Source organism: Dasypus novemcinctus, chromosome X (assembly GCF_030445035.2).
Source record: "Dasypus novemcinctus isolate mDasNov1 chromosome X, mDasNov1.1.hap2, whole genome shotgun sequence".
Lineage (NCBI taxonomy): Eukaryota > Metazoa > Chordata > Mammalia > Cingulata > Dasypodidae > Dasypus > Dasypus novemcinctus.
Genome location: NC_080704.1, coordinates 54,801,792 through 54,828,205, shown reverse-complemented (window position 1 = coordinate 54,828,205; position 26,414 = coordinate 54,801,792). Strand labels below are relative to the sequence as shown.

The 26,414-nt window shown below is 37.8% G+C and overlaps 1 protein-coding gene across 3 annotated transcripts in view; it reads right to left on the bottom strand.

Annotated features, from left to right (window-relative positions):
* JADE3 (jade family PHD finger 3) overlaps positions 1–26,414 on the bottom strand; it is a 246,578-nt gene that overhangs the window by 29,461 nt on the left and 190,703 nt on the right. For all 3 annotated transcript variants that reach the window (XM_023582698.2, XM_004472118.3, XM_004472117.4), the window contains exons 5-8: positions 16,440–16,630; positions 13,224–13,435; positions 6,164–6,331; positions 3,018–3,134 (exon numbers count right to left, since the gene is read on the bottom strand). In XM_023582698.2, coding sequence (XP_023438466.2) covers positions 3,018–3,134; positions 6,164–6,331; positions 13,224–13,435; positions 16,440–16,630 — 688 coding nt within the window. The remainder of the gene's footprint in view (positions 1–3,017; positions 3,135–6,163; positions 6,332–13,223; positions 13,436–16,439; positions 16,631–26,414) is intronic.

Here is a 26,414-nt window from a genome sequence, read left to right as displayed (position 1 = left end):
CTCCTTGCTCTGGTCTACTCTCACTGGCTTCTTTCCTATCACTCAAACAGGCCAGACAAACTCCTACTTCAGGGCCTTTGCATTGGCTATGCCTACTCTTTGGAACACTTTTACCCCAAATATCTGCATAGCTCCCTCTTCCTCCTTTAAATCTTAGCTCAAATGTCACCTCCATAATGGGTTCTACCCTGACCACTCTATTCAAACTTGCACCTCATGCCCCCTTGCCCCACACTCCCTATCTTCTTACTGTACTCCACAGTTTTCCCTTCTATAGCACCTTCTAAAATGCTCCTTAATATCTATTGTTTATTATCTATCTCTCCCAACTAAAATGTAAGCTCTATGGTGAAAGGTTCTTTGTTGGTTCACTGATGGAGCCAAAGTGCCTAGAACAGGGCCTGACACACAATTAGGTACTCAAATATTTGTCGAATAAATATAATTGCTTATAATAAATGATTTAAGAATTTTGATTTGGTAAGACTTTTAAAAAAAATACAGAATATCAGAATATAAACTCTAGGTAATGAAAATAAGAACCACCAACCTGCAATGGAGAAAGCTGTTCTAGAATGCATCTTACATATCCATCTGTCCACCCATCATCTATCCATCAATCTATTATTTACTGTCTGTCTGCCACATTGAGAGGGTGAGGGATTCAAAGATGAAATAGTCTGAGCTTACAGTATCCTTGAGAAGATAAAACTCATGATAATAACTAATCTACATTCTTGTGGGTATGAACTATTGTAAATAGGACAGATTGTGGTAATGCAGGGCTGTAATGCAAACCCCGGTCTGCTAAGGACAAGAACAGTTTTCTCTCACCACTGTTATGCTGCCAATACTAACTGTTATTAAAAACCATCCTTGGAACGAGTGTTGTTGGGGGGGGGGAGAGGGGGGGTAGGGGGGTGGGGTTGAATGGGACCTCACATATATATTTTTAATGTAATATTATTACAAAGTCAATAAAAAACAAAAAAATTATAAAAAAAAAAATTTAGTTAATTCCCCAATACTTCCTAGTAAAATTAAAGCTAATGGAGAAAAATCATTCTTTAAAACAACAAAAAAATGGGGGCAGGGGAATGCAGGTATCATAATGAGGAAAATAAGTAAATTACTAGACATAAAATAAATGTGCTATTATAAAATGACTTAATTACGAAACATGAGGAAATGCATATTACAAACTAACCTATAGTATAATTAAATATGGATATTTAGTTCATAAACACCAATTGAGCACTAATAATCAGCACTCTACTGTGTACTTGGGGAAATTCATAGTAGAATGATTCAGTTTAGGTCCCCAATAAGATCAGATATGGGGAATCAGCTAAGAGAGAACTTAGAAAAACAAACAGGTGATGTGTTAGGGTAGCAGAACTCATGGGAATAGTTTTCCTTTATATTTTTTCCTTAACAATTAAAAAGTGCTATAGTTAAATAAAAATCAACAGAAAAAGTTAAAAAAAAAAAAAGGACCAAGAGGAAGGAGGAAGTATCCACTTCAGTTAGATGTAAAAATGAATTTTAAAAAGTTAAAAGGGGGAAAGCAGAATTGGCTCAACTGATAGAGCGTCCGCCTACCACATGGGAGGTCCAGGTTCAAACCCGGGGCCTCCTGACCCGTGTGGTGAGCTGGCCCACATGCAGTGCTGATGCATGCAAGGAGTGCCGTGCCATACAGGGGTGTCTCCTATGTAGGAGAGCCCCACGTGCAAGGAGTGTTCCCCCTAAGGAGAGCTGCGCTGCGCAAAAAAAGCGCAGCCTGCCCAGGAGTGGCGCTGCACACACGGAGAGCTGATGCAGCAGAGACACAGATTCCCGATGCCACTGACAAGAATGCAAGTGGACACAGAAGAACACACAGTGAATGGACATAGAGAGCAGACAACAGGGGGAGGGAGGGAAGAGGAGAGAAATAAATAAAAAATAAATCTTACAAAAAAAAAGTTAAAAGGGCCTCTAGTTATTTAAATACTGTTTCTCAGTAAAAGAATCAGGGTTTCTTGGAGGAGCAGCTGATCTCAGGTCTGCAGCAAAATATCTATAAGATGAGCCTGGAATATGTTGTTATGCCAGATAGTAATGAAACTTATGAATCATGTAGAGCCACTGTCCCTAAGCTGTGACATCATATGGTTCCATTTCCATGAAGAAGTCAACAGGCAAATTTAACTCCAATCAACCTCAGAGGCAGGAGATCCAGGTAGTAGAAGGTTAGCCCTTCCTACCCTCTTCAAAGCAGAACCACTTAACACTACTGAATGGAAAGGGATATGATAATTTAGAAGGGTCCGCATCTTTGTGCCTTTTGCTGGAGGTAATAGGCCCTTTCCATTTCTATCCATCCACTAATCGCTGCTCTTGGGTGCCACACCAGCCAGGCTGACTGGGGACACAAATTGTTCACTTATACTCCTACTTGGCATCTGTCCCAGCAGTCACTACTTCTATTTCAAGCAGCCAAATTCCTGTGCCCTAGATATCTCAGGAATCTTACTTGCATTGCTATATACAATAAGTGTCTATGAGAATGATTTTCAAGCCAACCCACCAGAATTGATCCATTCAAATGCATCTTTCACTACCAAATGAGTTACACTTAGTCCAGCAAGAGGGTCATTTATAAATCACCCCAGAACCCTCAAGTCCATCCACATCAGTCAGTGAGCCACACAAAGACATGGGCCTGGTTGTTCGAGTTTTAAGGCTTGTTTACACCCAGGATGGTATCATGTAGTTTCAGCACTCATCTTATTCATTAAGTCTGACAGCACAGAATGGATAGTAACTACTCCTGTGGCTATCAAAAAGAATAACCTGAAGGATCCAGAGGCAATGCCAAAAAAGGAGTTCTTGAAATGGTCTGTACAACCACATAACCCTAGAAGTGAATGGGCAGCCTCTTGAATGACCTCTCAGTTAAGACATTCTCACTTAGAGGGCAAGTCTGGCTAATCTGGTATTAGCCTACTCCACTACTTCTCATGCAGACTTACCTGAATACACGCCCCTGTCTTTAACTTGCACAGGTTGCACACTAAGGCCCATCGACTGGGTGGGATGTGGGAAACCTTCGTGATTGGTTCCATCCTCTCAGGACAAGCAATGCTGACCTATAAATAAACCACCACCATAAAAGAGAGGCAGCACCAAGGCATTATAAAGTACATTTCACAAATTACAAATGATGTCACATGAAACTCAGAACATCAAAACAATGAGGAGAGCCACATGTCTTAAGGTTAATATGGAACCAAGAATAAATAGAAGCTGTCTTTATTCACTGCTCAGAACTTCAATAATTTCTAGTAATATAAATGATTCTGATATGGCATAAGAAGGCAGGAGTGTAAAGTAAGCATGATTAGCTTAATAAATTATGAATCAAAGGAAGCTACTAAGGAAAGGAATTAAAATTCACAAAATCTAACTTCTGTCATATGTTATGTTAGAGATGGTGCTTTAGATGCTTGTTATTTCATTATATCAATTAAAAACAAAAAACAAAGGCAATGTTAAGTCTTCCAGTTTAGTTTACGAAGAAATGATATTATTGGAAAATAGCAATTTTGATAATGAAAAGACTGCAGCATATAAGTCGAAAGGATGAGGATAACAACATTTAAAATTTTTTTTAAATTACAGAGATTATGAGCTTACAAAACAATCATGTATAATGTGCAGAATTCTCATACGTCACCCCTCTACCAATACCTTCTACTGTTGTGGAATATTTGTTACAGATTATGAAAGAACATGATCAAACTATCATCACTACCTGTGGTCCATAGGGTACACTTGGTATTTTTTCCCAAACACCCCCCTATTATTAACTCTATTTATTAGTATTGTACATTTTTTACAGTTCATGAGAGAACACTCTCATATTTGTACTATTAACCACAGTCCATCTTCCACCACATGGTTCACTGTGCTATACAGTCCTACCTTACACATTCTATCCAAAGTGTACACTCAGTGGCTCTCACAGAGTTCTGTAATCATCACCCCAGGAAACCTTTGAATGTTTTCATTAGTCCAAAAGAATAAAACACTTTTAAACCAAAGTCTTTAAAATCACATAACTATCATTGGTTTACCCCATTTCCCTCAGTCAAAGTAGCTTCAAAGTGAAATTAGTGGGAGAGTGCTGAAAGTGATGCTTTTAAAAAAAAGATGGACATTTTTTTTCCATATGAAAATAAGGTGTCAAGCACCTGCTGGTAAAAAGTGTTGTGGATATTTTCTAAGAGAGACACAACTTTAAAAAGTGAAGGACTGTTGAGTAAAATAGTACTATCTCTGTTCACATCAGGAAACTATCAAGAGAGATCTTGAACAGCCCATAAGGTATAGGCAACTATAAGACAAAGTCAATAGGAGCGAAAGTTTCTTTTACTTTTAAAGAACTCTTACTGACTTATGCTAAAGACTTTTATGAGAGAGCCTGCTCTATTAGCTTGAGTATTTGCTGCTCGAAATCAGACACTCTTTAGGCCAGAAACCCAAGAGCTCATTTCATATATCTGTAAACTGGATGTTCTTAGTGAGAACAAGAAGCCACTACAATTTTTTAAAAACACTGACTTCTATATCTATGGGGATACAAAAGTATATATCTGGGACTTTAAGTTTAACCTCATGAATTCAGTTACATGGTAACTGCCCTGGAACCAATATAAACAATAAAAAAAAAAGAATAAAGCTAGGGAAGTTTTAAAGGAGAATGAATAACTGTTATAGTATATATCAGCTCTCCACGAACTAAATTCTGCAGCCTCTCCCATCATGCAGTTAAACTGCCTAACAAATTTGCTGGCTTGGATGGGGGTTGGGGAGAGAAGATTTGAGTAGGATATCACACTGCTCAAAAAAGGTAGCCATAAGAAGTAAGGAAGGGGAAACGGACTTGGCCCAGTGGTTAGGGCGTCCGTCTACCACATGGGAGGTCCGCGGTTCAAACCCTGGGCCTCCTTGACCCGTGTGGAGCTGGCCCATGCGCAGTGCTGATGCGCGCAAGGAGTGCCGTGCCACGCAGGGATGTCCCCCATGTAGGGGAGCCCCACGTGCAAGGAGTGCATCCGTAAGGAGAGCCACCCAGCGTGAAAGAAAGTGCAGCAATGGCGCCGCCCACATTTTCCGTGCCGCTGACACACAGAAGCAAGCGGACAGAGAAACAAGACGCAGCAAATAGACACAGGGAACAGACAATGGGGGGGGGGGGGGTAGTTAAATAAATAAATAAATCTTAAAAAAAAAAAAAAAAAAGAAGTAAGGAGAAGACAGGTCTGGAAGCCCTGTTTTAGTCGATTTAGTGTGCATGTAGCCCATAAGGAATACCAGCAACTAAAGGACAAGCTTAAATATTGAGGAATAGAGTTTTGAATAAAGAAGCTCTTAAGCAAATGTAGAGTCTAGGCTCTGAAAAGCATTTCAAAAACCAAAGGGAAATTGTCACAGCGGGTAGAAGAGCTATTGTTATAGCCTAAAATGGAAATGTCCACCAAATGAGAATGGGTAAATAAATCATGGTATATCCATACAATGGACTACTACTCAGTAAGAGAGAGAAATGAATTACCGATATATACTACAACATGGAGTGCTGAGTGAAAGAAGCCAGAGAAGAGTCCATACTTTATGATTCCATTTCTATGAAACACAAAAACAGAAACAAACTTATCTATGATGATAGAAATAAAAATTGTAGTTACTCTTGGGGGATAGGGACTGGAAAATGGGTATGAGGGAGCCTTTTGGGGTACTCTTTGTCTATTTATGGGGTATTCTGTATCTTGGCCTGGTTTGTGGTTACAGGCATACACCTGTATAAAAACTCATGAAAATCTACATTTAAGATTTGGTATTTTAAGGCAAGTTTTACCTTTTGAAAGATCTGTGACTCACCCTCATCTTTCGTGCCTCTCCTCTTATGGAAATTTACCAAATACCACCGGTAGTACCTACTATAAATTAATCAGCATGGCCTTATGCTCACACCTGCATTGAAGAAGGATATAAGGTAGCTCAAAACATAAGCAGGTATGAAGCATCCTTATGTGAAGCCTGAGTCAACTGTAACGTGGGGAACTGGGGTACCTGTAGAACAAATGTTGTCTCACAGACCTGAATGAATTCTTACCTCTGGAATCCACAGGGCACAGCTGACATGAGCCCATTTAGTCCCTGTCCTGGTGGTCTTCATGGCACCACCTCTCTTTGGACATAAGAGACATTGTGGATGAATGCCCAAGACACAGGAGCGACACAACCAGCTGCCTTCTGGGACCTTGAGGATGCCATAGCAAGCCTGGAGGCACAAGGAGGAGAGGAGAGAATGGTCAGCATTTTCTCACCAGGGTGGACATCTATTCTGATAATATAGTCACAGAGCACCCTCCACTTCTAGGAGAAGAGGCAAAGCTGACAATGTCATATCCAGTATTCAGTAATTTTTAAAGACTCAGAAAAGCAACTCCTAGCATCTGTTCTTGGATCAGCATGTCTCTGTCTATGGGAAATGACTTGAAGGATAACAGAATAAAACTAAGAGGAAATACACCCAACTGTTATCTGAGAATTGGGATTACCAATTTTCTTCTTCTTTTGCCTGTTTTCTAAAGGTTCTTCAATGACTATGTATTATATATTAGTCAAATAATTATTGAACACCTTCTACATGCCATGCACAGTTGTAATCAAGAAAAAAGTGTTAGAAAAAAAATGAAGCTTGTGAGGAGCAAATGAGCTAACATTTATAAAGCACCTAACAGTGGCTGGCACATAAGAAAGCACTCAGCAAATCACACCAATTATTTGCTTGGGTTAAAGAAAAAGGGACTTGTGAATTAATACTGAATTGAATAGACTATCACACTTCAATACTCAAATGAATTCTGAAAGCTACTTCAAATCCTTTATGGAATGAAGCTGGACAAGTACGTAAATGAATTACTAGCGAAGGGGGTTAGTTTGAAAAACATTTTAGGCTTCCTTTTTACTACCCCCAATTTTACCATCCTTCCTCCTTGCTGCTCTGCTGTCATTAGAGCCTAAAATGGGTGACACCTGGCTCTCCATGTGGCCTGGCATCACTAACTAATTCATCACAGTGGCTTCAGGACCTCTGCCTGACCCAGAAGACTGACCCTCAGCTCAGATTCAAGTTACAGCAGTTACTAAGTTAATATTACCTTCAATCGCCTCCTTTCCCAAATTCCCTTTGTCCACTTCACCACCATGTTTCCTATCTTCCAGACACAAATTCTTGGACTCATACTACCCGCTTTCCTTCATCCACTGTGTCTCTGAAGTTTGCTATTCTTCCTTACAGAGTGGCCCCTAGACTCTGATCTTCTCCATTCCCACCATGACTGTCTCATTCAAGTTCTCATCACGCAATGCCTGGATTGATTCATTTCTAAATTCTGTCTTCCTCTTCTACACCTTCAGCTCTTCCTCTATTTGGTTGCCAGATTCTTCTTACTAAAACAAGGATTTGGCATCATTGTACAGCAGCAAACACTCCAGGGATTTCTCCTCTCATTTTAAACAGTGGTTGGCAAACTACTGTCTGAGGCCTGTTTTTGAGAGGCCAACAAACTAAGAACGTTTTTCCCTTTTTAAAGGGTTGAAAAAAAACAAACAACAAATAAAGAAGAATATGCAGTCTTCAAAGCCTAAAATACTATCTGGTCTTTAAAGAAAGTTTGTTGATTCCTGATCTAAACTCTGCTGCTCCTCACCTCACCTGTTCACTTTCAAGCGCCACCACACCCAAACACAAAGCCCTTGATCTGAACAGGCAGTCTTCCTGGTTTTCTCTACAACCAGCCATTCTAATTCTCATCTCCATGCATTAATCTAAGCAGTTTCTCTGCTGTACACTGTCAACTCCTCTGCATAGTCAGACCCTTCTCACCCTTCAAGGCCTAGCTCAAGACACTTTAAGACCCTCCAAGAGAACTTCTAACATTGATATAAACATAATGGTTATCAGAGGTTCTAAGGGGAGGGATGGGAAGAATAGGTGGAACAAAGGGCATTTTTAGGGCATTGGAGTTGTTCTGCATGATATTGCAAAGATGGATACAGGCCATTATACATTTTGTCAAAACCTATAAAATTATACAGTGCAAAGTGTAAACCATAATGTAAACCATAGACCTTGGTTAGTAGCAATGCTTCAATATTTGTTCATCAAGTGTAACAAAAGTACCACACTAATGTATGATGTTATTAATAGGGGAAAATGGGAAAGGGGGAGGGGGTGGGGTATATGGGAATCCACTATACTCCCAATGTAACTTTTCTGTAATCTAAAACTTCTTTAAAAATAAAGTTTATTGTATGAAAAAAAGACCTCTTCAAGAATCTCCCAGGCCACTGTAGCCCCTTGTATCTGCTTTACTTCCCCAACCCCCCACCTACCACATTCTATGTGATTTTCCTTGAAAAGTATATAGTCAGCACCATGTATTCTCTACACCTGATGTTATTTGTGTTTCGTCTTTTCAGTAAGACTATAAGGTCACTGGGGTAGGACCTGCATCATCAATTTATTTGGAATGCCCCCTATGCTGAGTCTGAGTAGGTGGTTTAGTAGAACAAATTTATTTAGCTCAAGAACCAAAACTGAACTTTAACCAGTCAGGTTACTCTCATGCTATCAGGGCATCATTTTATAAGGTTCCTAACATTCCAAACTTTTCTTCCCCTGGGGCCCAGAACATTTGCTAGGAAATAGAAGCAGACTTCCTCCCTAAGAAAAAGCCCCTTTCAGACTGGCAGCAGAAAGGCCAATGCCGGTTCTAGGAATGCCCTTATCTCCTGGCCATTCTATTGGGCAGAAAACTACTTACTTGGCCTTTTGGAGATTTATGTATGATCATAAGATGGTAGAAGCTTGTCTACCATTTCAATGGTTCTCAACTTTTTCTGGAACACAAAACAATGAAGGCTATGGACCCTGATGAGAAAATTGCACACATGTACTTACATATGTTTTACATATAATTTCTGGGGGTTAGTAAACTCAGTGCCAAAAATTATATGCATAACAGATATAAAAGAATATATACCTTCAGGAATTTAATTCAGGCCTCAATTTGAGTATTCAATATCTGGGCTAAAAGGGGGAAAATGGATATATATAAAGGGACTTGGAATGGTCTCAATTTTCACATTTTTGAATGAAATTTTAAAAAGTTTATTGTTAAAATCTCTAGTTTCCAAAATGTACTCATCAAATGCAATGAATGTAGCACACTAATGAAAGAAGCTGTTGATGTGGGAGGAGTGAGGGTTGTGGGGAGTGGGATATATGGGAAACTCTTATTTTTTTAATGTAACATTTTGTGTGATCTAGGTATCTTTAAAAAAAAGATAATAAAAAGATAATTTAAAAAGACAAAAAAAAATCAGTGAGGGAGTAGATATAGCTCAAGTGGTTGAGTGCCTGCTTCCCACATACAAGGTCCTGGGTTCAATCCCTGGAACCTTTTAAAAACAAAAATAAACAAATAAATGAAAAAAAAACAACTCTCATTGAGGAGCAGATGTAGCTCAGTGGTTGAGTGCCTGCTTCCCATGTATGGGGTCCTGGGTTCAATCTCTGGTACCTCTTGAAAAAAGAAATCCATGGTTATTAGCAATGTTTCAATATGTATTCATCAGGGAAGTGGACTTGGCCCAGTGGTTAGGGCATCTGTCTGTCACATGGGAGGTCTGCGGTTCAAACCCAGGGCCGCCTTGACCTGTGGAGCTGGCCCACACATAGCGCTGATGCGCACAAGGAGTGCCCTGCCACGCAGGGGTGCCCCCACATAGGGGAGCCCTATGCACAATGAGTGTGCCCCGTAAGGAAAGCCGCCCAGTGCGAAAGAAAGTTCAGCCTGTCCAGGAATGGCACCACACACACGGAGAACTGACACACCAAGATGACACAACAAAAAGAAAACACAGATTCCCATGCTGCTGGCAACAACAGAAGCAGACAAAGAAAAACACACAGCAAATAGATACAGAGAACAGACAACTTCTGGGGGTGGGGGGGGGGAGCAGGGAAGGGGAGAGATAAATAAAATAAAAAAATCTAAAAAAAAAAAATACATGTATTCATCAACTGTTAACACATGTACCACACTAATGAGGGGTGTTTATGTGGGAAAGTGTGAGTGTTTGTGTACATTTATGTAATCTAAAGTTCTTTAAAAAAATAAAAAATACTAATTAAAAAAAATCTCAAGTCTATCAGTATAAACATATTCTCTAAAACACTGACCATAAATGTATTATCATTGCTGAGGAACAAATACTAAATAGGGTAGCAGAAAGAAAAAAAATGGTATTTAATATATTTAATATAAATTCAGATATCAACAGTCTCCATCTTGTTAAGGAATAAACCAAATCTTCCAAATTATTTTAAGTCACTTTTCAGACAACAGAGGGAGCTCTAACCTAAGCACCTCTTTAGAACCCAAGAAGCCTTGAATGTACTCACTTTGGAAGTGTCTCTTTTATATGAAACTTTACGTGGCACCAATTCCCAGCTTTAATATATGCTAGCTTACATTCTGCAAGGCCTGGTCAATTGTTACTGTCTTCTCTTTCTATGTGGGGAAGGGGAATCATTTGTAGACATTACTGGGATATGCTTTCAGAACAAATAAAACACCATTGGGGAGACTTCATTTAATTTTGTTAGTCACAGAATCGGAAAAAAATATTTTCTTAATATTTTGTCCAATTATAAAGGGTAAATATAAAAAGTGTGATGACTTTTGCACAATTCCCTTCAAGTATACTATGGGTCTGCAATCCTTTATTTGAAATACCTAAGGTGACGAGAAAACATGAAATTCAGAAATGTAGGAAAGCAATATAGCAATACACTGCATATTATCTAACACCCAGTGGGACCAGGGGAAGCCCCATATAATTAAACACATTAGTATTTCTCAAAAAAATACATGCATATTTACAAAAAATAGGAAAGACTATAAATAGCTTCATATTATTTTTCTGGTATTGCTCCCAAATGACTTTTTTTTTAAGATTTATTTATTTCTCTCCCCGCCCTGGTTGTCTGTTCTCTGTGTCTATTTGCTGTGTCTTCTTCTTTGTCCACTTCTGTTGTCGTCAGCGGCACGGGAATCTGTGTTTCTTTTTGTTGCATCATCTTGTTGTGTCAGCTCTCTGTGTGTGCGGCGTCATTCTTGGGCAGGCTGCACTTTCGCGCTGGGCGGCGCACACTCCTTGCACGTGGGGCTCCCCTAGTGGGGGACACCCCTGCATGGAAGGGCACTCCTTGCGCACATCAGCACTGCACATGGGCCAGCTCCACACGGGGTCAAGGAAGCCCGGGGTTTGAACCGCGGAACTCCCATGTGGTAGATGGATGCCCTAACCACTGGGCCAAGTCCGCTTCCCCCAAATGACTTTTGATGCCAAACTTAAGGAAAATCTTTCAGCTTTCAGAGCATTTATAATTTTGAAATTGAAGAGAAGTATTGTCAGATACTTGAGTTCATACTTAAATGGTGAAGCTGTCCCACTCTTGCTAAAGGTGTAACACAAATGCCAATTAAATGGTACAGTGAAGATAAATTTTCAAAGTACACTATTTTAAAGGACACATGTAAATGAAGAAAGATAAACGATTCAGTTGGTCACAGAAAATTTAAGTACATCCTAAATATAGAAAATTAGGTTGGGTGGCCCAGGGAATAAAAACGAAGTCTTAAGCCCTAGTTTCTATCTCTTGCATTACCTATTCTAATCACTCCAGTCATTCTGTAACCAGAATGATTTTTCTAAAACAAATCGGAGCCTTCAAGGTGAAAAGGACAAAAAACAAATGTCTTAGTTTGTTAGAGAAGTTCCTTCACACTTGTCCCTAGTCTTACTCTCTCCATCAATTCCCTATCCCCCACCCCACCACTTTCCACTCCTGACATATTCTGTCCACTCTGTTCGAACATGTTCTCTCTGCTTGAACATACCCTGGTGTTTTTACCTGGAACTCCTTTTGGCCATTAAGTTTCAGCTTGGATGCTGCGTCCTTGAATTTTCCCTAACCTCAATCCCTCTCACATACTTCCACAGCAGCATGGACCTATATCTACATGGCTTATCACACTCAATTGTCCGTTTACTTGCAGTTCCTACACCAGAGTATGATTTCTCTGGGGGCAGAGACCATGTCTGCCTCTTGAAAGATCACTGTGTCCTCAGCAACAGAAGTACTGGCATACAAATGATATGATTATCTATTTACTAGACAAATTAATGAAAGGAATGAAACACACAACAGGTTCAGACGAGTGAAAAGTCACTTATGGATAGGGGGGTTCAAGAAAGGACTTGAAAGAGAAATTACTTGAACTAGATTTTGGAAGATATCCACACTTTTGGTAGCTGGAGGTGGGAGGAAAGGCATTTTAAATTAGGGTGTGGCTGAAAACATGGAGATAGTAAAGTATCAGGAATATTCATCACTAGACCTTAAGTACCCTTTTTCAGCTAGAGTACAGGCCTTGTAGAGGGGGAAAAAAAGAAAAGAGTTCAAAAGAATATTGATCTCATCATCATTATTGTCAATTAAAAATGAAATGTGGTAGAAAGAATGACAACTAGCTTTAAGAGTTTCTGTAAGTCACCTCACTCCTCCTAGTATTATCTACAAAATTGGGGAGCTGGACAGAACTTTACATTCCTAAAATTCTATGAGGTGGGCCTAACTTCCTGGAGGTGGTATATATGGGGGATGGGAGAGGCCACTGGGTACCAGGATAGAGAGTCTGGGCTTCCATTTGTATGGAGTGTAACCTCACCAAATCTGACTTTGGATAAAATCTGATGATGGAACAGGGATTCAATGTCAGAGGAGAGAGCCCCAGACAGGCAGCAGGGAGACTCCAAGAGGGAGTGTAAAATTAATGAACAAGGAAATCTCAATGGTCTGGGCATGAAGTGACACAATCAAGACCTAGGTTTAGCCCCCTGGGTGAAGTTAGTAGGTAAGTCACCCTGGAGCTCATAAGAGGTATTGTTTCTGGAGGAAATACTGAAGAACAGCCAGGCCAAATCTTTATTTTCATCTTTAAATGTGAGTTGCTCCCCAGACGTGGGGGTTGGATATCATTACTGAACTTCAAAAGGCTGACCGTGGAGAGTTAGCAGTCTCCACTTTTACTAACCTGATGCACACAGATGTTGCACTTATCACAGAACACCATATCATTCCCTTCTTCACTGTCTGGAGACCGGCATACATCACAGATCACATCTTCATCATACTCTATGCCTAGCCCTTCCTCTGTCTCAATAGCATGGTTCATATTTTCATGGCAATGGCGTTCCAGGACTTCTACTGTCTTTTCCATAAGATTCTCATCAACTGGCCCACAACCTGTACAGAAATACAATCAATCAACCCATCAGTCAGCTGTCATTCCCGAATCACCTACTGTGAGCCTAGTGCTTGGAGGTTTCTAGAGGATAAAACCATCTCTTCCCTGCTCTAAAACAGATTTCAAAAGTCTTTTACTAGAACCATTCTATATTTACCTATAATCATATATTAATGTTGGACACATAAAAGGAGAAATATATTTCACCATGTTCCTTAGAAGATATATTACAGATCCTTTCAATTTTCTGGCTAAATCCTAGCCAGTCTCCTCCTAAATCTCACTCAATTTTCTCTCACTCCCACTGAGGGAGAACTTTTACTGAGCTTTGTAATTTTGAACACTTTAATATAGCGTAATAAAATAATTAAAATCACATAACTATTTGGGCATAAATAATGATTCATTCTTGGCAAAGTAGTATCAATAATCACATCTAATGGTTATACAAGGAAATCTTCATATAAAAAAGTATTAAGCCCTAAAAGAAAATTCTAGGTGCAAATTTGTATGTGATTAGATATATGAAATACTTCGTTTTCACAACTGAAATTAAAAATCCAATCATATTTTTCAGTGGGGAAACTAAAATATAAAATAAACACATTAGCATTCACAAAGGTTTAACAGTCAATTCTGAAATCACATTTTTTGCCTCTTGATTCCTCTTTCCTTCTATATTTTATTTTTTCTTAACCTTCCACACTTAATAACCCAACTAAAAGATTCATTTGGTGGATAATAGTAGCAACTAAAATTTTTCTTCTTAAGGGGACTTATGATTTTGTATGAGTACACATATATTTGTTCTAGCAGTATGTAAACTCAGGAACAATTCTCAAAATGATCCCAAACAAATTTACCCAAGTATTTCACTTCAAGTATTTCCTAAAGAACTTTATAATTCCACAATAAATTACCTTTTTAATGTTCTAGCTACTTATGAAACTAAAAATTGCCCAAGCTTTATGTTTCATTTTTCCAGCAAAGGCAAATTATACACGCACACACACACAGTTTTTTTTCCTGGATTGTTGTGATTGGAAGAACATCTGGATTCAAATTCTTACTTTACTTCATAGTGGCTATGTAAGCTTTGACAAGTTATTTATCCTCTTTGGGCTTAGTTTCCTTATCTATAAAATAAGGATAATAATACTGAACTCATTAATTTGTTGTGAGGTTGAGATGAGAAAATGTTCATACAGTACCTGGTACTTAGTAAGCACTCAATTTTAAATTCTCTAACCTAAACCAGAAAACGTGTAATTTAATTTTGTTTTTTAAAATTTTAAACTCTTAGAAGTCTCACTATAATATTATTTATGCTAAAAGAAAACTTGAGATAAGGGAATACTCTTTTTAAAACTCTTTCAAGTCTAAAATGTAGTATGGTATCCTGAATGACACCATGTCACAGAAAAAGGTCATTAGTGGAAAGACTGGTGAAATTCCAATGAAGTATGGAGTTTAGTTAATAGTAATGTACCTGTGTTGATTTCTTAGTCCTGAAAAAGTACCATGATAATGTAAGATATTAACATTTGGGGAAACTGAAACTGTCTGATGGGTATAACAAAATGCTCTGTACTAAATGTGTGACTTTTTTGTAAATCTAAAACTATTCCAAAATAAAAAGTTCATTTAAAAAAACTCATTCAAGGGGAATTAGTTGCAAAGTACAAAAGGTACCTCATAAGGATGTTTCGTGCTGAAGGCAACATTGTAATGATTCTAATGTTTATGGATGTTATTCATAAACACAACTAAACATTGAACCATGAATCCACTTGATTATGCCATCATACTCTGATTTTCCTTCTCCATCAGGCTTTTTTTCTTCTTCTATTTGCATTTCTTACCCTAAATTGACCCTTTTTCCTCTTAGTGGACAAAGCAAGAAATGACATAGTTTAAAAAGGCGGCCCCAAATCAAACAGTTTGAAAAAGCAAGGACTAAGTAAGGGTTAGTGCCAGAATAACTACCAGCACAATGCCAAACTGGACTTAATACAATTTTAATTTTTTATTCATATGCATTCAGATACCAGACTCAAAAGTAAAAAAAGGAGGGAAGAGAGGGAAGAAAAGAAAACACCCATCTTTATTATATGTGATTCAAACAAAAATGCAATCAAATATATCCTTCACCATACTTCATATGGAGACTTGAAAACCACCCAGTTTCACCTGGATCTATACACTTCTTAGAATGAAGACATATAAAAAAGACCTGTATGTAAGCACAAAGTGAGCATAAAGAGAGTTTCCTTTCAGCCCTGTATTTCCTAACATTGCTAGAGTGGGACTGTATGGCATATATTTACTTTTAAATGATTATTATGTTTGTTCCCAGGATTTTGTTTACTTGTTTTTGCTTTATTTATTTTTAGAATTGTATACAACTCTAGAAGTCACTGGAGGTAGCTAATAACTGGTCTGGGGATGTTTTGCCCTATGCCTTTAATCAATGGTACCTACTATTCTTCCTCCAGCAGCAAAATTCTAAGGAGTACCAGTCATAGAAACATTTTATTTGCAGTAATGATGCCTAAATGTTGAAGTTGGACCTTCTCTCCACCAGGTGGAGATGGCAAACTCTTGGCAGAGATGCTTCTATCCCCTGCTAAGTGCTCAGTGTTCTTCAGGTCTGAGCCAGAAATTGGCCTCAGAATCCTTCTCAATGAGAAATGCAGTCAGTCATGATTGCTTTCTCATGTGGAGCTGGGAAACAACACTGTGAAACCTACTTGCCTGTGCTATTCACCATGGATGAGGAAAGAAAAGATTAGATTAAAATGTTATTGCTCTATTTTGATATATTTATGCATCTGCATAAATGTCTCATTAAGATAAAATCAAAGAGGAAAAAAAATGACAAGGCCACAGAAGAAAGGAAGCCACAAGATGAAAGCAAGTAAAAGGGTCCTGACAACTGGGGAAGGGGAAGGGAAATCATGAGTCAAGTCAGGGCATTACTTATTTGTGAAGAAACACACTTACCCATTTCTGCGAGGTCTTCGTTGAGTTCCTGGAGCCAGAAGATGTCCATGTCGTCTAGGTCATAGCGGCACATGGATGCTGCCAGCTCCAGGATGTTGATATAACCAGGCTCCGTGGGTTCTGGGCCAGAGCAGTGGATGTACTTCCGGGGCCGGATGAATAGAACCTCCTTTACTTTCTCAGCTATAATCCTAGAAAATAAAGAGAAAGATGTTGATAACAGTCAACAAATGACAGATTCCAGGCACTGACTGGATGGGCCCATGAGGCCAGACAGTAGAGTCAAACTGTCTTCGTTTCCATCCTGGGTAAATCCCCTCGTCTGCTCTCTGGGAGACATAGCAGATCCCTTTCTAGAACACAAATGGTTCTAATAATTCAGTAATTTTGTCACCTGCTGTGAATTCTCTGACTGCTAACAAAATGCTTCATGCACACTCTTATGGATTCTAGGTCCCCACCACCGTTTATCATATATTCTAATAAAATTTTGTTGCCTTATTGTGTAGTGGTACAATGGCTGCTAAGGTTATTTAGAAAGGGAAACCTGGGAAGGAGTAATACCTACTCAAAGGCAAAGCCAGATCCCGCAACAAAGAAGTAATTCAGCCAAACTCATTTCCTGGCAAGGAGGCAATAATGGATGGTGGTAGAGTGCAGGCTTTAGGCTCATACACTTTTGTTTTTTCTGCTACTCACTTGCATGGTAATCTTGGGAAATTACTTAGTTTTTATAAGGTTCAATTTTCTGAGCTTACAAGCAGGGATAATAATCATAAATTGTAATAAAAACAATAGCCAACTCATAGGACTACTGTGACAATAATAGGAAAAAATATATAAAGTGCTTAGCACAGTATCTAGTAAAAAGTAGATATTTAATAGTATCGTTGTTTTTATTATTTTCACTATTTATGTGGATGAATTAAAGCCAAGAGATAATGGAGTTATACAAACAGAAGTCATTTCCCAACCATAAATGGTAAGTCTGAGTCAGGATAACCTTATGGGACTAAAGATTCCAACTCTTCCATCAACTTCTCCCAAGAGGTCCAAAGCAAACTCATACTTCCCCTCATCCCTCCTGATATCCAAGGGCCCAAGTCAAGGAAGCCATAGAAACTTCTCATGCCAACAACTCATTCTACAATTGATGTGTTAAATACTGCATGAAACATCAGAAAATATAACCAACACAAAATGTGGAATATTATTCCCTGGCAATTTTTTTAAAAAGAGAGAAAGAAATAAGATACACATATGTTATCATAAAATAATGAAAATCATTTTTCTAGAAGGCTTCTGGAACCTGTTTCCTTTCTTTACTTTAGAGTCCATACACCTATATCTATACATATATATATACACACACACCTATACATATACCCTAAGAGTCATAAACCATATACATGTTCATATGTATATATATAATCATATATAGGCATAGTTTATTCCATAAATATGGACATTAAATAATTCCTCCTAAGCATTCCTCCAAAAGCCTTTGATTACAGAGAATATAGATAGAATAAAGTTAATACCTACACACATTTGCACAGTTTAATATTTTTCTCCATATTGAATTTTTAAAGTCAAAGGCAACACATATTTGAAGAAAACGGAAACCTCAAATATTAATTAAGGCTAAAAATTTGGGAACTGTTGCTAGAGGCCTGCTTCCAATTGAAACAAACCCAACTGAAAAGATAAGACACACATTATGAATTTTCCAGAAACTGTAGGATTAAACACACTTCTTTGTTGCATGGCCTTTGAGGTCATTACAGAACACCCCATTTCTGTTCAAGATTCACCTTTTTTAAAAAAAGGAATAACATTTTGCTAACTATTCCTTTTAATTGTATCTTATTCTATGTGGAACAAGAAGAAAGCAAAAGAGGATATCTTCGGGGTAGGCAAAGATATTTTCAATAGGACACATAACCTATAAACCATAAAGGAAGAGAATGACTTCGTTTATCAAAAGGCAATCCACAGAATAGAAGACACTGCAATTACACATAGCTAACAAAGGACTTATATTTAACAAACTTTTACAAAAAATTTAGAAAAAGACAGCCCAATTAAACACTGGGAAAAACTCTTGAATAGACAATTCACAAGTAAGGCTACTCAGATGGCAAATAAATATATTAACAGGTTTTCAACATCATTAGCTATCAAAAGAAATACAAATTGAAATCAGTCACTACTACTTACCAGAATGATCAAAATTAACAAGACTGACCCAAAAACTGACAATACTGTGTTGGGAAGGAAGTGGAGCAAACAGAAATCTCATATACTGCTGGTGGGAGTGTGTATTTGTATAATCACCTTGGCAAACTATTTGGCAATAGCTACTATAGCTGTGCATAAACATATCCTATGAACTAGGAAATTCATTTGTAGGTAGGTATATATGTAATAGAAATGTATACATATGCATACTAAAAGCTGAACAAAAATTTCATATCAGCATTTTTCACAATAGCTGAAAACTGGAAATATCCTAATATCTACTGAGAACAGAATGGGTAAATAAACCATGGTGTATTCATATAACGGAACATGACATTACAGTGAATATTAATGAACACTTAAATGCAAGAGCAAGGATGAATCTCACACCATAATGATGAACAAACAATTACAGTCTCAAATGAATACAAACTTTTTGGTTTTATTTCTACGAAGTTCAAAAACTGGTAAAACTGTGGTCTTTGGTGAGGGATCAATTACTGAGAGGGAATATAAGGAGAGCTTCTGGGGTGTTGGTGATTTTCTATTTCTTGAGTTGGGTGGTGATTAAACAAGTGTGCTTAATCTGTAAAAATTCACTGAGCTATACAATTATGATTTGCATACTTTTCTGTAATACGTCAATAAAAATTTTATGACACTCATGTCACTCATCTTTCCATATGCATCTTGAATTAAAGGTTTGCATCTAAGGACTGAGTGTAAGACAATAAAAAAAATTCATGGACAGACATTAACACCAAAGGAAAGGAAATGGGTGAATAAAGGTGAGGTTGCTTGCAAACTCACAGGGAGAAACTATTTATAGAGGGAAAGGTCTATGAAGATTAGTGAAAAAATATCACTTTGGGATTTTTTGGATTTGCCAAATTTCTTTTTTAAAGAAAGGATTTTAAAAAAATAGCTAAATTATAACAGTCAGGAAGTGCTAAATACCAACTCAGAGAGGAGGGCTGGAAGGACTAACCAAAGGCTGGAACTGAAGAGAGAGTGGGGCATATACAGTGACAAGAAAGAGGACATGCTCTCCTTTGTCCTCAAAGATGACCTGAATGAGGTTGAACCCTCAAGACTGTCAAAGCAGTGGAATTTGAGATTTTTAAAAAATGCAACTTTATTATCTATGTGTATATTGCTACATATTGCTACAGCTGGAATAAATACCAGGATTGACCCTGGGTGGTTTTCTTTTCTTGCAACTATGTACTAGGTATAGAAATGTTCTTTGAATGATTACTAGACGAAATGACCAAATCAACAAAATCTTACAATTAAGATACTAAAAGAAAAAAACTGCCAGCCGAGAATTCTTTATCCAGAAAAACTGTCCTTCAAATATGAAGATGAGTTTAAAATATTTACGAACAAATGGAAACTAAGAGAGTTCCATAAAAAAGAATCCAACTTTGCAGGAAATACTAAAGGAAATGTTACAGCTTGAATGAAAAAGGAGAGAGAAGCCTGGAGGAGAGTACAGAAGAAAGAATAGTAGAAAGGATAATCAAAAGAGTAAAAAGACAGACAAAAATAAGATACGGCATATGAAAACCAAAGAATAAAATGGTGGAAATAAATAATGCATTTACAGTAGTATCAGTGAGTGTGAATGGATTAAATTCTCCAATCAAAAGGTACAGGCTGACAGAATTGATTAAAAAAAATATGAGCTATCCATATACTGCCTACAAGAGACTCACCGTAGACCCAGGGATACAAACTAGCTGAAAGTGAAAGGTTGAAAAAAGATACTCCATGCAAACAGTAACCAAAAAAGAGCAGGGGTAGCTATGCTAAAATAGGACAAAACAGACTTTAAATGCAAAAAAGTTATGAGAGATATGGAAGGCCATTTTATATATGTATGTTTATATATATACACATGTATTAGGAGGCACCAGGGATTTAACATAGGACTTCGTACATGAGAAGCAGGTGCTCAACTACTGAGCTACATCTACTTCCCAATGCGAGTTGGTTTATTCATTTATTTGTTTTTGTTTTTCAGAAAGTACAAGGGATCAAATCTGGGATCTTGTACATGGAAAGCAGGCACTCAACCACTGAGCTGCATCTGTTCCACAGAAGGCCATTATATATTAATAAAAGGGAAAAGCCGCCAGGAAGAAACAACAGTCATAAATATCTATGCAACTAACCAGGGTGGCCCAAAATACATAAGGCAAACTCTGGCAAAACTGAAGGGAGAAATAGACATCTCTAAAATAATAGTTGGAGACTTCAACACACCACTCATATCATTAGATAGAAGATCAACAAGGAAACAGAGAGCTTGAACAATATGATAAATTGGGTTATACATTCTTCTCAAGTGCCCATGGATCTTTCACCAGGATAGACCACATGTTAGCTAACAATGCAGGTCTCAGAAATATAAAAAGATTGAAATTATACAAAGCACCTTCTCAGATCATAATGGAATGAAACTGGAAATCAATAGACAGGAAAGAGTAAATTCACAAATAGGTGGAGGCTTAACAACACACTCCTAAATAATGAGTGGGTCAAAGAAGGAATTCTAAGGGAAATTAGTAAATATATTGAGACTAATGAAAACAAGAAAACAACTTATAAAAACTTATGGGATACAGTGAAGACAGTCCTGGGAGGGAAATTTATAGCCATAAATGCCTATATTAAAAAAGAAAAGGTAAAAGCAAAGATCTAAATAAACTGGAGAAACTAGAAAAAGAACAGTAAAGCATTCCAAAAACAAGCAGAAGGAAAGAAATAATAAAGATTCGAGCAGAAATAAATGAAATTGATTACAACTATTAAAAAAAATAGAGAAAATCAACAAAACCAAAATCTGGTTCTTTGAGAATATCAATAAAATTGACAATCCCTAGCTACACTAGCAAAGAAAAAAAGAAAGAAGATGCAAATAAATAAAATGAGAAATGAAAGAGGGTAAGTTAGGACTGCACAGAAATAAGAAGGGTCATAACAGGGTATTTGAGAAACTGTATGACAACAAACTAGACAACCTAGAAGAAATGGACAAATTACTAGAAATGCACAAACAACCTACACTGACGCTACAAAAAATACAAAATTTACAAACCAATCAAATTTAAAGAGATTGAATCAGTCATAAAAAAAAAAGTCCAGGACCAGATGGCTGTGTCACAGGTGAATTCTACCAAGCATTGAGAATAATTAATACCAATTATGTTTAAACTTTTCCAAAAAACTGAAGAGAAGGGAAAATTACCCAACACATTTTATGAAGCCAACATCACCTTAATACCAAAGCCAGATAAAGATACTACAAGAAAATTACAGACCAATCTCTCTAATTAACATAGATGAAAACATTCTAAACAAAATACTTGGGAATAGAATCCAACAGCATATCACAATCCAGTGGGATTTATTTCTGTTATGCAAGGATGGGTCAACATGAGAAAATCTACCACATTAACAAATTGAAGGTGAAAAACCACATGTTCATCCTGATTGATGCAGAAACAGCATTTGACAAAATCTAGCATCCTTTCTTGATAAAAACAGTTCAAAAGATAGAACTAGAAGGAAAATTCCTCAATATGATAAAAGGCATATATGAAAAACACACAGCCAACATCATAATCAATGGAGAAAGGTTTAAAGCTTTCACTCTAAGATCAGGAACAAGAAAGGATGCCCACTGTCACCAACATTATGCTAGAAGTTCTAGCTAGAGTAATTAGACAATAAAAAAGGCATCCAAATAGGAAAAGAAGCAGCAAAACACTATTTGCAGATGACATGATCTTATATTTAGCAAATTCTAAAATGTCTATGACAAAGCTACTTGAGCTAATAAATGAGTGCAGCAAAGTGGCAGGATACAAGATCAACATGCAAAAATCAGTAATGGTTCTCCACACTGGTATTGAACAATGTGAGGAGGAAATGAGGGAAAAAATTCCATTTACAACAGCAACAAAAAGACTCAAATACCTAGGAAAATAAATTTAACCAAGGAAGTACAGGACTATATGCAGAAAACTACAAAACAATGTTAAAAGAATCAGAGAATCATTGTTACTAATTGCAGAGTATAGTTTATGACCTAAACAAATGGAAAGACATTCCATGTTCATGGTTAGGAAGACTAAATATTGTGACGATGTCAATCCTACCCAAACTGATTTATAAATTCAAAGCAATACCAATCAAAATTCCAAAAGCCTATTTTACAGAAATAGAAAAGGTAATTACCAAATTCATATGGAAGGGAAAGTACACCCGAATAGCCAAAAGCATTCCAAAAAAGAAGAGCAATGTAGGAGGAATTTCACTGCTTGACCTTGAAATGTATTACAAAGCTACAGTGGTCAAAACAGCATGGTGGATCAAGTGTTAAGAACTGTTTTTTGACCTTGAATAAAAGGGGGAAATGGCAAAGACAAGTGAGTTTATATGGCTGAAAGTCTTTCAAAAAAGGTCGGGAGGTCGTCAGAGGGGTCATGCTTACGCATACCTCAGTAGGACCCCAGAGAGAGCCAAAGTAGATACAACCCTAGGTGCTGGTTCTCCTGAAGGCTACAGAGATCCACAGGATATATGGTCATGGCAGATGGATTTGGAGTTCTGTGCCATGTCAGAGGGCTCTACTTTGGAATTTGTGCTCCTGAGTGTGACGGAGCTGGACTCAGATGTGACCTTCCTACAGCCTCTTCTGTCACTTTTACTGAACCTGTGGTTGGCGCTAGGGATGGCGCATACCCAGGGGACTTGAATCTCTGGACTGCCCATGGGCCAGTTGTGCCCTGAGCCTTAGCAGAGTTGCGACTCCTACTCTCTGGTTCATTGGACTTACTCAGGTCAGCTAACAGGGAGTGAAAATGGTCAACCACCACACCAGGGAATCAAGAGTGCTAACAACTGCAAGCAGAGGAATTGCATCCATCATCCATATGGAATCTAAGCCCCATCTTGATCTAGAGGTGGAGTGGACATCGCCATCCCAGGGTCCACAGAATGGAGGAATAAAATATGGATTAGAGTGAACTTAGTGATATTCTACTATAAAACTACTGTTACTAGTAATAGAAGAAATTGTAGCATTGAGGTGGAGAAAGTGGCCACAGTAGTTGCTGAGGGCAGGGAGAGGAAAGAAGAGATATGATGTGGGGGCATTTTTGGGACCTTGAGTTGTCCTAAATGATAATGCAGGGTCAAATGCTGGACTTTATATATCCTGCCATAACCACTGAATGTAATGGGTTATATTACATTACTAACTGAATAGTTTACAGGGTAAACTATTATCTTTGTGGTGCAGCAGTGCTCCAGAATGTGTTCACCGAGTGCGATGAGTGTGTCACAATGATGGAGGAGGTTGTTGGTGTGTGTGTGGGGGTGGGGAGTGGGGTATATGGGAACCTCTTATGTTTTTTACGTTTTTTAATGTTTTTTAATATAATGTTCTTTGTGATCTATTAACTTTAATTAAAAAAGTGTAAAAAAAACAACAGCATGGTACTGGCATAAAGATACACACATTAGTCAGTGGAATGGAATTGAAGAATCCAGAAATAAACCCTCACCTCTATGGCCTACTGGTTTTCAATGAAACTGCCAAAGCCATGTTGTTGTTTTTTTAAATTTTATTTTATTTATTCATTTTAAAAAAAATATTACATTAAAAAAATATGAGGTCCCCATTCACCCCCACCACCCCCACCCCACCACTCCCCCCACAGTAACACTCTCCCCCATCATCATGACACATCCATTACATCTGGTGAGTACATCTCTGGGCATCGCTGCACCCCATGGCCTGTGGTCCACACCATAGCCCACACTCTCCCACGTTCCATCTAGTGGGCCATGGGAGGACATACAATGTCTGGCAATTGTCCCTGCAGCACCACTCAGGACAACTCCAAGTCCCGAAAATGCCTCCACATCTCATCTCTTCCTCCCATTCCCCGCACCCAGCAGCCACCATGGCCACTTTTTCCACACCAATGCCACATTTTCTCGATTATTAACCACAAGAGTTCATGGGACAACACAGTCTCTTCAACAAATGGTGCTGGGAGACCTGGATATCCACAACTAAAAGAAGGAAAGAGGACCCCTATTTGACTCACTATACATGAATCAACTCAAAATGGATCAAATCCCTAAATATAAAAGCCAGGACCATAAAATTACTATAAGAAAATGGAGGTACATATCTTAAAGACCTTGTGGTAGGTGGTGGTTTCTTGGACCTTACACCCAAAGCACGCACAACAAAAGAAAAAATAGATAAATGGGACCTCTTCAAAATTAAGCACTTTTGTACCTCGAAGGACTCTGGCAAAAGGGAGAAAAGGCAGCTGACTCAATGGGAAAAAATATTTGGAAAGCACGTGTCTGATAAAGGTTTAATATCCATGACATACGATATAATGAGACACTATAACTCAACAATAAAAAAAGACAAACAACCTAATAAAAAAAATGGGCAAAAGATGTGAATAGACATTTGTCTAAAGAAGATGTACTTACCAAATCCAATGGATGTGTCATGATGATGGGAACGAGTGTTGTTGGGGGGGGGGAGAGGGGGGGTGGGGGGATGGGGTTGAATGGGACCTCACATATATATTTTTAATGTAATATTATTACAAAGTCAATAAAAAATAAAAAAATTAAAAAAAAAAAGAAGAATGACAAAGGGCAAAAAAAAAAAAAAAGAAAAATGCTCAATTTTACTAGAGATTAGTGAAATGCAAGTCAAAGCTACAATGATATATCATTTCACACCTATCAGAATAGTCACTATTAAAAAGACAGAGAGCTACAAGTACTGGAGAGGATGTGGAGAGATAGGAACACTTATTCACTGTTGGTGGGAATGCAGAATGGTGCAGCCACTGTGGAGGACTGTTTGGCAGTTCCTAAAGAAGATTTGCCATGTGACCCGGCAATATCACTGCTAGGTATATACCCAGAAGAACTCAAAGCAGTTACACAAACAGACATCTGCACACTGATGTACAGATGGGCGTTATTCATGATTGCCAAAAGTTGGAAACAACCCAGGAATCCATCAACCAATGAATGGATAAACAAACTGTGGTGTAGCCACACAAGGGAATATTACTCAGCTGAAAGAAGAAATGAAGTCGTAAAGCATATGACAACATTGATGAACCTGGAGGACATTATGTTGAATGAAGCAAGCCAGACACAAAAGAATAAATACTGTATGATTGCGCTAGTAAGAACTAAATATACTGTGTAATCTAATGGAGTTAATAACTTGAATATGGGTCACGAGAAAATAGAATGAGGTTAAAGAAGAGAAAACTGAGGCTTAACTTACACAGAATTGGTAAAAAAAAAAAAGATGTGTGTTAATCTTTGGAAATGAATAGAAAAGATAAAAGGGCAGCATAATATTAGTAACTTGCAGTACTATTATGTGGGTATGAGCGTAGTTTAAAAGGAAAGTTTAAAGTCATGTATTTACTAAAAGGACACTAAAAATGTAACATGGGATTGTATAGCATAGTAAAACTGCATGTGAAATATGAAAATTGCACTTATAAGACCATCTTTCCTTGAAACTGAACAAATATTAATACTACAAGATGTTAATATCAGAGAAAAAAACCCATTATGCTATGTGAAAGAAACCAGACACAAAGTACTACATATTGCATGAAACCATTTATATAAAATGTAATTATACATCAATTTATAAAAATG